The sequence below is a fragment of the Clarias gariepinus genome, chromosome 16, assembly GCF_024256425.1.
Source record: "Clarias gariepinus isolate MV-2021 ecotype Netherlands chromosome 16, CGAR_prim_01v2, whole genome shotgun sequence".
NCBI lineage: Eukaryota > Metazoa > Chordata > Actinopteri > Siluriformes > Clariidae > Clarias > Clarias gariepinus.
The window spans coordinates 19126894-19140334 of NC_071115.1; the positions used below are offsets into that span (position 1 = coordinate 19126894).

Here is a 13441-nt window from a genome sequence, read left to right on the forward strand (position 1 = left end):
ACCTACAAACAGGCAAGATTTCTGGCTCTCACAGAGCTGTAACAACTTCTTTAAGAGACTCCTTTGTCCTCCACTCGTTCCCTGTATTAATGGCATCGGTTTGAACTCATTATCAGTATAAAAGACACCTGTCCACACTTCACACTCCAAACTTCACTATGGCTAAGACAAAAGAGCTGTCAAAGGACACCAGAAACAAAATTGTAGACCTGCCCCAGACTGGGAAGATTGAATCTGCAACAGGTAAGCAGCTTGGTGTGAAGAAATCAACTGTGGGAGCAATTATTAGAAAATGGAAGACATACAAGACCACTGATAATCTCCCTCGATCTGGGGCTCCACGCAAGATCACACCCCGTGGGGTCATTATGATCACAAGAACTGTGAGCAAAAATCCCAGAACCACACAGGGGGACCTAGTGAATGACCTGCAGAGAGCTGGGACCAAAGTAACAAAGGCTACCATCAGTAACACACTGCGCCGCCAAGAACTCAAATCCTGCAGTGCCAGACGTGTCCCCCTGCTTAAGCCAGTACATGTCCAGGCCCATCTGAAGTTTGCTAGGGAGCATTTCAATGATCCAGAAGAAGATTGGGAGAATGTCATATGGTTAGTTGAAACCAAAATAGAATTTGTCGTGTTTGGAGGAGAAATAATGCTGAGTTGCATCCAAAAAAAACACCATACCTACTGTGAAGCATGGGGGTGGAAACATCATGCTTTGGGGTTGTTTTTTCTGCAAAAAAAAAAAAAAAAACAGGACGACTGATCTGTGTAAAGGAATGGGGCCATGTATCTTGAGATTTTGAGTGAAAACCTCCTTCCATCAGCAAGAGCATTGAAGATGAAACGTGGCTGGGTCTTTCAGCATGACAAATGATCCCAAACACACCACCCGGGCAACGAAGGAGTGGTTTCGTAAGAAGCATTTTAAGGTCCTGGAGTGGCCTAGCCAGTCTCCAGATCTCAACCCCATAGAAAATCTTTGGCGGGAGTTGAAAGTCAGTGTTGCCCAGCGACAACCCCAAAACATCACTGCTCTAGAGGAGATCTGCATGGAGGAATGGGCCAAAACACCAGCAACAGTGTGTGAAAACCTTGTGAAAACGTTTGACCTCTGTCATTGCCAACAAAGAGTATACAGTATAACAAAGATAAAATTTTGTTATTAACCAAATACTTATTTTCTGGATTTTTTTCTTATTTTGTCTCTCACAGTTGAGATATACCTATGATGAATATTACAGCCCTCTCTCAACCTTTTAAGTGGGAGAACTTGCACAATTGGTGGCTGACTAAATACTTTTTTGCCCCACTGTATATATATCCTGCTATGCCTGTCTATATCTATGATATAAACATGTCTGGAATGGGACACTTGCTGTGATCGCAAATTAATCAATGACAGGTTGAAGGAATGCAAACTTAACATGTGGCATTTTTATCACCGGATGTTCTGGAATGTCGTCAGTGTAGTTCCTGTTATCACACCTGTTAAAGCAGCTTTTAAAACGGTTGCTCCGTCATCGGCACTTTTTTCTCTCTTTTGAAGCTAATAAAAAAAAAAATATGCAGCTTGTCATCTTACAGAGAGGCCGGATAACCTTCCATCTAGAAAACATAAAGTTACAGCTGCACCACTGTTACAGCGCTGAACCTGGAGATTCCCTCCAAAAAAATAATAATAATTAAAAAAAAGATAATCGAACATAAGACTGTTCTCAAGAAAAATGTGACAATATTATTAAACAGCACATTTATAAAATCCTCACAACAATGCGTTATAAGATGTTGCCATAGAAACAGCAACAGATTAATACAAACTAAAAACCTTAAAATTTTGATTTACTTGGAGATTCGCTGTTCCAAATATTAATCAACACTTTCGGGCAAAGCAGATCGAAGAATTCTGAGGTAAATATTGTTCAGAAAACGAGTAATGAGGTGTAAACAAGGCAGATAAAGCGAGATAAAGCAACTCACAAAATAATGCTAAGTATTCAGTAGCATTCGAAGCAGAAAGGACAAGGACCTTGTGGCGAAACATGCCATGAAACTAAGGCTTTGTGATGTTGAACCCAGTTCGTAAGAATCAATCAAACAAAATCCATGGTTTCTCAAAAATCTTCTATAATTAAAAACATTTGAGTTTTGCATCATGAATATACAGTATAAAGTAAATAATTATTAGCAGCTACACACCGCTCCAACTTATCTAAAGATGTCCAGAAGATTTATGTATAATCGTTTGAAACAAGGTTGTGCAAGTCCGTTTCTTACAGCTTTTCCATACGAAAAGTTGATTGACGACATTTCAAAAATAGTGAAACCATCTGAATATTGCAATATCAGGATATACATGCAACCGGATGCTTTTACAATGCAATAAAGGACTGAATTTGCTTATGTCAGCAGGAAGAAGAATTTTCACTTCTTATCAATGATGAATGTTGCATTCTGAGGGAAAGTATTGGAAACAGACTGCAGGTTGGAGTTGTGCATGCTTGCTGTCTGGTTTGTAAGATAAGACTCAGTTCTTTATACTGCCTGTGTAAAACAACAACAAAAACAACAACGATATCAAATGCCCTTTCATGCGCTTTAGTCCAGGAAATGTTCATTTAAATTGGACTTTTTTTGCTTACAATGACTCATCCTGGACTCACCCAGATGCCAACGACTCTTCTTTCATGTAACAGCGTATTCCTTAGATTCAAAATAGATGTGAAATGTATGCCATAAGAGGAAACAGCATAATTACTTTGTGTAATAGTGAGAATTTTGTGCAAATATTTTGGAATTAAACACATGAAATGTTTTAAAGATATGCCATTATATTTCTTATTTCTTTGTATAGAGTGATAGTTTGTGATGGATATAACAAACAATGTATGTACAGTACTGTGCAAAAGTCTTTCCTTCACTTCCAGCCCATTCCCTGTACCTGACCAGTTTCGAAAGAATGTTTTTGTTTGTTAAGCCACAGAGTGACCTATGAATCATTTGAGCGTAAAACCATCTAACTTAAGGCATGAAACAGTGAGAAACAGGTGCAGATGATGACAGACGATCAGGCCGATGATTAGTGTACTGGTGATGCTAAATGCTAAATGGTTGGAACAGACGAGAGGGGAAATGAGGTTGCTGCTGATGTTGTTACATAAATAATAGACAATTGTTTTAACAATTCTTTAGGATCTTTGCAGCATGTCGCAGTAAAATATTTGTTCCAGCTTCTTTAATTTAATCGATATCGTTTTACTTAATTGAATTGAGGGGAAGAATTGAGAGATGTCTCGAGACTTCTGCACAGTATTGTATCTTACAGTCAATGTATTTTTTTTCTTTTTGAATGGTTTACTTTAAATGCACCCCCCCCCCCCATTTCATTTCCTAGCAAGACAGTGAAACAGTGGTTTATTTTCTTTTTTTTTTTTTTGGATTGTGATTTTCTTTTCTTTTTTTTTGTATCGTTTTAAATCCTTGCAGAACTTTATATATAATGCCTCAGGTCTTTTAGCAATTACACTCTAATGGATGGATGGATGGAAGAAAGAAAGAAAATAATAAAGGAAGTAATGAAAGGAAGCAAGGAAGGAAGGATGGAAGGAAAGAAAGAAAAGAAAGAAAGAAAGAAAACAAGAAAGAAGAAACGAAAGGAAGAAAAGAAAGAATCCACTTCACCTGCTTCCAAGTTTTCTAAACATCTCTTTGTTCTGGTTGCCTTGGCATCTCTCTCTCTCGCTCTCTCTCTATGCTGAATGGCGCTTACTCAGCTGAAGTGTAAAAATAGACAGTGGCGCTTTGAAATGAAAGACTGGTAATGCGATACAGGAAGGTGTTGCCCGGCCTGCTCGTCTCCTTTGTGTTTGACCTGCCTGGTCCACATTGTGGGAAGGGTGAGCCACGCTCATAGACTCTAGGGCACTTGGCACTCGCTTAGTGCACATATGCATCAACGGCTCACACACACACCTCAGACAGACGCTCACCCCCGATGATGCCATGCACCGCTGACACCATCAACGTATAACCTTCAATCTTAATAGTTCTACCAATCTAGCAGGTTGAGTGACAGGCAGATATCCACACCATCTCTGAGCGGATTCCTACACGTAGAACAAACAAAAGCTTCTGGTAATTCTACGAAACTTAACAGGATGTTACTTATAATAGAAAACCAGGTAAAGATTTTAATATGCAAAACACAATTTTGGAGACGCCACACCAGGTACTACAGGAGGGTCGTCGTTAACCAACTACAAATGCTAGAATCGTTATCCAACTCTCGCATCATTATCCAGCGACTGCTCGTCGGATTATTCGTATGGCTCAAACGTCTCTGCCAGCACGGACTTCATGCCAAACACGCAAAGTGTGAACATGTTTTTTTATTTTTTTCCTAAATGGCACAAATGTGCAGACCAAATGGGTAGGAATGAGCATGCACTGCTCGAAACGTCATATAAAGAATGGAGGATAAAACCAAAGAAACAGTTTCAAAGTTTAAAAAAAGGTTTCCTATAATTAAGGAATAAAAAAAAAAACTGTGTCACGCTGAATATTTTCCAATAACAGCACATCATGAGACAATGTGACTTCACATGGATAGGATTTAAAAAATATATAGGCGCTACCTCAGCAACGAGGCAAAGCTATGAAGGTTATAAAAATTGCATGGCACTTCGGTGGTAAAACAGCTAACAAATACAACGGGTCGTAAAAAACGGGACACACACTTTTTTAAACGTTAACAAACACCTGGGTTTGTCTTTGATGACCAGCTTTTGCATAACACTTAACCCTAGGGAAAGAGCCATTCAATACAAAGTGCAGAGTTAAGGTTTTTATTTCACTTTGACAAAAAAAAAAAAACTTATGTGATAATTTTTAAGGAAAGCATGCGGGTCACAAGCCTGCTGGGTTATCCAGGCAGGATACGGAAACCAGGGGAGTAATAAGGGATGTCTTACCTCAGACACAATAAAAGAGGATGGAGGGTGTGTTTTTTTTTTGTTTTTTTTTATCTTTAAACAGCATACCATAAAAACACATGCACACACACACACACACACACACACACAAAGCTGTAACAATGGCCCTAAGGTAGGGGGAGATGACAGGAAATGGCTCTGGCTTGGCTAATAATGATGCAGACTTCCCTGATGAAAGGTGTGTGCATGCACGTCTGTTAGATCAGGCGAAACAAGCCTGCATACACACGTCCTCTAATGACGCAAACCTATTAGCAGGCGTGTACTACAATTAGAAGAAGCACAACACATAATGTAAGGAAAAACCCTCTGATCAATAACCATAACTTCAGCCTACTAAGTATCTTATAATCTATAATTGAAGCTTGTTGAAAGACAAAGATGATTATTATTTTTTTTTCGTCTAAGAGATCTGCGAGAGTGAGAGTCATCTGAAATCATAAAAGAAAGTTTCGCTCATTAGAGTGCAGCTTCCTCTGTTAAAACGTGCCCATGTACATGTACATATGAGCACAAAGACACCTGCACCGCCCACCTACCCCCCGGGTGGCATCCTTCACATGGATGAAATGTCAGATGGCATGCTGCTGCAGGTAGATAATGGCTATTATATGCAGCGTGATATTTATGAGGAACTGTCAGGGAATCTCAGCAAGCCGTCGGTCCATCTGCGAGCGGCCCAGCCTGCTGGGCGAGGCATGTTTCACCGAGAGGAACGACAGAAACACCGCAGCTGGGAGAAGTGAAAGCTAGCCACTTCCCCAGAAACGAGCTGCTATTTCATAATTCTCTGAGGCGACAGTGGCATGGTGGAGACATGAGCGTGCTGCTGCCAGAGAAGCCTCTGTCTTTGCAACTTTGATATTTAAGGAATTGGGGTTTCTACATCCAGTCCTGTAATATGCGTCTTTTTTTTGTTGTTTCCAAACAATTTAACTGAACCAGTGGGTGTGTTGCGGTAAAATCCTGGAATGGGATGGATTCATACAGAAGCGCAAAAAAGCGCATTTGTGAAAATGTTCATTAATATGTATTGTCCCTTCTTTTTTCTCAAATAAAAAAGAAACCCAGCAAAAAAAAAAAAAAAAAAACACCAATTGCCAAAAAGTATTAAAGAGTACCCCCAATGCACAACGTTTAAAAAGAAAGAACAACAGCTTATATGACTCGATGATTTGAATGTCTGTATATCCCAGATTTGGGTCACGGTCTACATTTGCCATTCACTTCCATATAAGCTACAAGGCTTGGCGACCTAGATCTAAAAAAAAAAAAATCATTGAACAATTTGTGCCATTATATCTCTGGAATATCCAGCACATCGGTTTTGCAAAGAAAAAATAAAAGGCCATGTTGGAAAATCCGAGCTTTAATTTGACATCTGTACTGGGTAAACCGTGGAGGAATCACAGCTTGCTTTTTAAAGTCTATTCATTTTAGGTCACCAAAATTGGAAAATTGGCTAGTCAGATTTTATTCGCCGTAACTGATTCATACGCCAGTTCTCAAATCTAGCATAGATCCGAGACGTGGTGGGTTTTTTTTCTTCTTTTTTTCCCCCACTGGAGTCAGCTGCTGATGTGTCGCAACATAAGGATCAATGATATTGTTAGTGCAAATCATCAAGCCATGAAAAAAAAAATTATTAAAAAAAACAGTATGATCAGGAGAACCAGCACAGAGCATAAGAAGAAGAACTCTCCAATATGTCTTTTGAGAGTTCAAGGGCAGGATTTTACAGATGGATTGAAATCGTACTACACTGGTGTGTAAAAGGGAGAAGAAAGATCATTCATTCGAGCAGGAATAGAGTGAAAGCTTGGTGATGTTACAGGCCTTGTGGAACAGAGCTGATACCCAGAATCTGGTAAAGTCTACTGGACACAAATGTCTACACCGGACATTTAAGCTTGTGGTCATACATGCAACATATTTAGATCCCTGGTGTATACAGTATGTAATAATAATAATTTAAAAAAAAAACACAGTTTACCAATATCGATTCAAATTTCCTTGAAATAATGCTGACATTGTGCAATTCAACCCCACTACCATTTTCCCCCTATTTCAGATCCAATGTACTGAAGAACACAACTGTATCAGCAGAATCTGTAATGCTGACCAATCACTTACATTCTGTACTGTACCGCCATAGGCATTGTTTCATCCTCAAGAACAGTACCCCATTTATTTCACTCCATGAACATAGACAGCATGTGAAGTAAGGTGTTTATCTCTCTTTGTGTGTTTCTGTATATGTGTATTTGTGTGTGTGTGTGTGTGTGTGTGTGTGTGTGTGTGTGTGTGTGTGTGTGTGTGTGTGTGTGTGTGTGTGGGGTGGCATGGGCCATGGGAGACCTACAAAAGACATGACACATCCTGTTAGTGACGCACCTGTACCCTTTAGCTAGCATTATCCTAAACGCTCTCTGTCGCAACATCTGCAAGAACAAAGACAAGCAGCTAAATCTAAATATATCTCTGTTTTGTGTGTGTGTGTGTGTGTGTGTGTTTCCCCATGCATCTGATGCTCAGCATCTGACTTTATTTATTTATTTATTTATTTTTAATAAATGTATATATAAATGTGTGCATGGATAATAATAATAATAATAATAATAATAATAATAATGTGGAAATAACATTAAAAATGTAGTAATGCAATTTTTACTCAAGTGCAAAATGAGTCTGCATTAATCATTCATGTAATCGATATGCTTGGCGTGTCACATTAATAATGATGACACAATGATGTTTCTAGGTTAATTAACGAATAACTTACAGCTTTTTCAGCTTTTTTTTTGCTATTTTTATTCTTCTATATTTATCACTCTCGATAAAAACCAAGTTTATCTATCCGCCAAATGGAATATTCTGCATGATTATAATCAAGACTGCAGCATTATTACACTACATATGTATTCAGCAGCATGCTGTAACACTCCCAGTCACCTATGGCATAAAGTATAGTGTTTTAACATCGCTAATATTTGGTGGAGCGTGTATCTTTCATTTGCAGTTAGAAAAATTTTCATATGAAAAAACAATGTCTGTGAATTAATTTATAAAGAATAAATCAAATATAACAGACTACGCGCTCGCTTTATTAAATGTCATAAAACCATAAAAACATTTTCCATTTCCTGAATGGAACACACCACATCAGCACAACCGATTATCACACTCAAGCTGCATTTGCTTGGAATATAAAAACGTTTCTCTTTACATATCACCCGTCCTAAGCTGGTAAATAGTTAGCATGGTAAAATTCAGACGCCCACTACATCCACAATAGGACATGCACTGACAAATCAGTTTACCCAGAAGCAATAATTCCTCCTTAAGTGTCAGATGATTGCAAATTGACCTGGCAGCACGCACCAAGACTGAACATCTAACGGACAACCGAAGCAGCTTCAAAACATTTTCCCCCAACATGTCTACTCTACATTAATAGTTGTAATGCAAAATACTCATAATGCAAAGGAGGTTTTCAGTTTTTGCAGGCTTCAACTTATGACTATGACATGTTCTTCTGGACAAAACGCCTACTACACAAAAATACCAGGGTGAAATAATGACACTCATGTGTACTAGGGAATTTATTATATCATGTCAGGCGTTATATCCTATCAACAACAATTAAATAAATAAATATTAAAACATCTATTATAAATTTTTTATATTATATTATACACAGTGTTATTAAATTAAAGTTTCTGTGTATGATGCGCCTGTGTATATATATTTTTTTTTATTATTATTATTTTGTTAGGAAACCATCTACTATTGTATCTATCTATGAATCTATCCGTATCTATATGTATGCATATAAAGATTCATCTGTAAATTAATTTTTCAAATGTTTAAATTAAATTATGTTATTAATTTTTTTTTGGCTTGTTTGTTTAACTATATAATTTATGAATCTGCAATGCTTTTCTTAGTACATTACCACGCACAAAGCATGTTGCTGAACTGCATGCCCAGGCTGCTTGTAAACATACACAAATCCATGTACACATGATGCATCCAGCTCCTGGGTTTATAATACTGGACGTTGATCGTCCTTGCATGAACTGATAAACACCATAATAACTCGTTTTTGTTTTTTTCTTTCTGTAAAGCATGCTATAGACTGACGAGCAGACAGAGACAGACCTGAGTGTGTGGCCATGGGCAGATGAGAGGGGTAGTATTTGCCCGGCGGGAAGGCAGCGGCGTGCTGCACGGAGCTGTGGCCGCTCGGGGTGATCCGCGAGGCGGCGCGGTGAACCAAAGCGCCCCGCTCGGACAGGAGGTGCGCCGGAGCGCCGAAATCCCGGCTTTCCATAACCGCTGCGTAGCGCGTTATAATCCCAAATATTCCGGCGGAGGAGACCACGGCGATCAAACCAAAGCCATATATTTATAATCCCTCTCGCTGGGAGTCGGTGTCGCTTTCTGAGGAAGTCTCGCCTCTCCGACTGGCGGCGCGGATCCTGATCATGTTTTCTGCAACAACAACAAAAAAAAAGACAAAAATAAATAAATAAAAAAGGGGGGAAAAGATACGTTTGACTGGCGTGCAGGAGTGTTCACTGGGAATCAGCTCGTGTACACATGGATTCAGTGCAAGATGACTGCGTGCTTACTTTTTCACATGTATATCAGTACAACAGCTAAGGGAGAAACAATGGGCATCAGATACACAGTAACACAGTAATGCTCAAGATGTGTTCAGACGCCTCTACATGTCATCTTTGATCACTGCTTCATTGTTTCATTGTATATATACAATGTATGTGTTGTACATTACTTATTGTGTGTGTGTGTTATATATAAAATGAAGCAATGATCAAGATACATATATTAGTTTTAATACACACACACACACACACACACACACATATATATATATATATATATATATATATATATATATATATATATATATTAGTATAAGATGTTGCGGTGCAAAAGGCCTCATAACAACACATGGGTTATTTAGCGTAAAATGAAACAAGCACACACTGGAATATTTTTTTTCTTCCAACATACAATACACAGCACGATATGCAAAGGCGGTTCAACGCATCCTGGGCTCTATTCTAAACTGCATTTGAATGTCCATTGTTATTTAAACCACACACAAAAATTACGCGTTACAACTTTTCATAGTAATGCAATTAATTCAACAATTCACTCAAAACACACGCACGCACACACACTTGTGCCATTTGCATGGACGGGGTAAGAGCTGCAGCCAGGGCTCGACCCCTTAACGTGGTGCATGACGGGATTCTGGTTTTGTACGTGGTCGTGTTTGGGGATTGCAAAATAAACGCTCGTGAATGTTTCAGTGACAAAAAAACTGACATTTAGGCATAAATCATGTTTAGCTTCTCATAAAGTCCATGGACGTAAAATGATGATTAATTAGGCTGTAATTGGTCTTAAATTAAACAGCCCATCAGCACGGGGAAAGGATTTACCGAAATCTCCGTGATCGATGCATGCAAAACAGCTTCAATCGCCAGAATACAAGGCCTGTAAAAGCGGGCAACACAATGTGTGTGTGTGTGTGTGTGTGTGTGTGAGAAAGAGAGAGATCTGACACGACTCCTTATTTCTAAATTCTTACATGTACCAGTGATATACGGAGCGCGTGATTTTTTTTTATAGGTATTTCTGTTTGCTTAAACTAATAAGACAGATGTCCAGCCTTCAGCAGGAGACAACATGCCAGTCAGGACGAGACAGAATTCAATATTTTTATCCAATGTATTAGGTCAAATTTCCATACGTGGCAATCGCAAAATGTAAAACATTGTTCGAGGAACCCGAAGTAAATCTGTAGCTGTGTTAATGTGTTTGCTTGATGTCATTTCAGGAGAATCTACAATATTCCAGGCGTTGTGAAGGAGCTGCCTTTGTCTCGATGCAGTCTGTCAGCCATTAACATTACTACTCAGTACCGAGCACAAATCCCCCTAACAAACACACCAACCCTCGGCAGAAAAACACACCACAATCCAGAGACTCGTTATCTTTCTTATAGAGCGAATACTGAGCGCACGGGATCTGTTTAACTCCAAGGCAACGAATGAAGCCGTTTTGTCTTTTCGTCTAACAATGGCTCATACGAAATGTACGATATATGTTTTTTTGTAATAAAAACGAAGAATATGCCAACACCAGCATTTTTAATAAATATATTTAAGGTGTAGTCAGATAAACGAAACAGAAGAAACACAAAAAGCCGTTCCATAGGCTTTTAACCGAGTAGCGCGATAGAGCGAGCGCCCGCGGAAACGCTGTCCGGGTGGAAGCGCACGCTGTCCGGACACCGAGCGAACAAGGTTCCGGTCTGTAGCCCGGCCTCGCCCATAAGATCAGGGACTTACATAGAACACACACAGGGGAAATAAAACATTCTCAGCTAATATACAAACATCCTATTGTTAAAGACTAAATATTTATGCTGAGAATACCCGACGTCACGTAAAAACGTAGAACGAATTAAAATTTATGTGATTACAGACTTATGTACAGGATTAATACTCAGTACACCAAAATGATCAAGAGCGATTAAAAAAGCAAGCCATCTAAAAATAAACGAACAAATAAGGTTGAAACAATTTCTTTCTTTATTTATTTCTTTAAGCTTTCCGAATTGCAAATTGCTTTCGAGTGTAAATATTTAAAAAAAATTAAATGGTTGAAAATATTGAAGCTACTGAAAAATTTATTCTAGTTGTCCAATGTGTTATAAAATATTTAAACCAACCTATTATCAAAAATTAAACCTTTTAGGGAGGAAAAATAAATGCAAGTTATTTGTATAAGACGTTACAAGAATTTTTTTTAATCGCATAGACGGATATTAAATTCTCTTTTACATGAGCAAATTTTTAATTCCAGCTCCGAGTTTATGTACAATTATATGAGCATTGCTAATCCAAAATATTAAGCAACATAGAATTTTCCTTTTCTTTAAAATGCATTTGCAATTTACGGCATTGTAAATAAAAATGTATAGATCCTGTTACTTACTGGTTTGTTAAATCCTTGCATGACAATAAATACAATTAATTTGAAGTAGAGAAAAAAATAGATCAAGAATGTCGCTGATCATATTTCAAAAATCACATTTCAAAGGTAATCCTCGTATTCCGCAGGCGCGCGCGTGTGCGTATATATATGTGTGTGTGTGCTTGCGTGTGTGTGTTGCAGAGTCTCGATCTGCCAAAGCGCCGGTGCAGGCCGCTGAGTTCAGACCCGAGGCTCGGAGCGGCGATCCTCTCTCCCCAGCGCAGCTCGTGCCTCGCAACCCACGGAGAGTAAACACGCTCTCCTATTGGTCAAACCCGTGTGTGTCAGCGAGCGCGTGCTGCTTTCCGAGACACACTAGAAGCTCTGATTGGTCCGCATTTTTTGCCAATGAAAAAGCAGGATGTAGAAGGCACGTCGAGCAGCGCCAAATTTAAGCTAAACACAGGTTTTATTCAAGATACTTTTATACTAACGGGTTTTTTTTTTTTTTTCAATCATAATACAGTGTGTACACTGACCCGGTGACTGTTCTGATCATGAGCACAAGGTCTCTCTGAAACACTTTCATATGATTCAGGTTTACTCTAAGCACACTTCTTTTCTTACGTGTACTGCTGAAATGATTCCCATAATGGCTATTTTGTTACTGAAACTAAATGGATGAATAAAAATAAATAAATAAAATCTAATACAAATTATAAAGTCGGGCCTGATCAATAAACTTTTATAGATGATTTATTTATAAATTATACAATAATAAATAAATAATTGTTTATTATTATACAGTCAATTATTCCACCAAATATTATTTATTTTATAGATTATTTCAAACCGCTATCAAGTTTCCGATATTCACAGTAAGTAATATTTTAGATGGGCAGATTGCGGGTGGTTAGCACTGTCGCCTTGCACCTCCAGGGTCCGAGTTTAATTCCCAGCCAAGCTTGATTCCCATCTCTGTGCGCATGGAGTTTGCATGTTCTCCCCGTGCTCCGGTTTCCTCCCACAGTCCAAAAATATGCAGGTTAGGTTAACTGGCGTTCCCAAATTGCTCATAGTGTGTGAATGGGTGTGTGAGTGTCTATGTGTGTGTGCCCTGCGATGGATTGGCACTCTGTCCAGGGTGTACCCTGCCTCGCGCCCTAAGCCTCCTGGGATAAGTTTCAAATCCCCGCCACCCTGATTACAGGATAAAGCGGGATAGAAGGTGAGTGAGTGAGAGAGTGAAATTGTGAGTGTAATGAATATATTTATTTTTGTCAGCAGGGTAGCTTAGGGGTTAGCACTGTTGCCTTGCACCTCCAGGATCTGCGTTCGATTCCGGCCTCAGGGTCTGCATGTGTGCATGGAGCTTGCATGTTCTCCCCATGGGGTTTCTTTGGGGTACACTGGTTTTCTCCCACAGTCCAAA

General features: G+C 38.9%; 1 protein-coding gene across 5 annotated transcripts in view; it reads right to left on the minus strand.

Annotated features, from left to right (window-relative positions):
- LOC128544419 (BAH and coiled-coil domain-containing protein 1) overlaps nt 1–12221 on the minus strand; it is a 68601-nt gene extending 56380 nt beyond the window's left edge. For 4 of the 5 annotated variants that reach the window (XM_053514509.1, XM_053514503.1, XM_053514506.1 and 1 more), the window contains exons 1-2: nt 12031–12220; nt 9157–9489 (exon numbers count right to left, since the gene is read on the minus strand). In XM_053514509.1, the coding sequence (XP_053370484.1) occupies nt 9157–9328 (172 nt within the window). In that variant the 5' untranslated portion in view covers nt 9329–9489; nt 12031–12220. Of the gene's footprint in view, nt 1–9156; nt 9490–12030 lie in introns of all 5 variants that reach the window. The other variant, XM_053514508.1, reaches the window with a different exon arrangement.
- Nucleotides 12222–13441: the final 1220 nt, after the last annotated feature.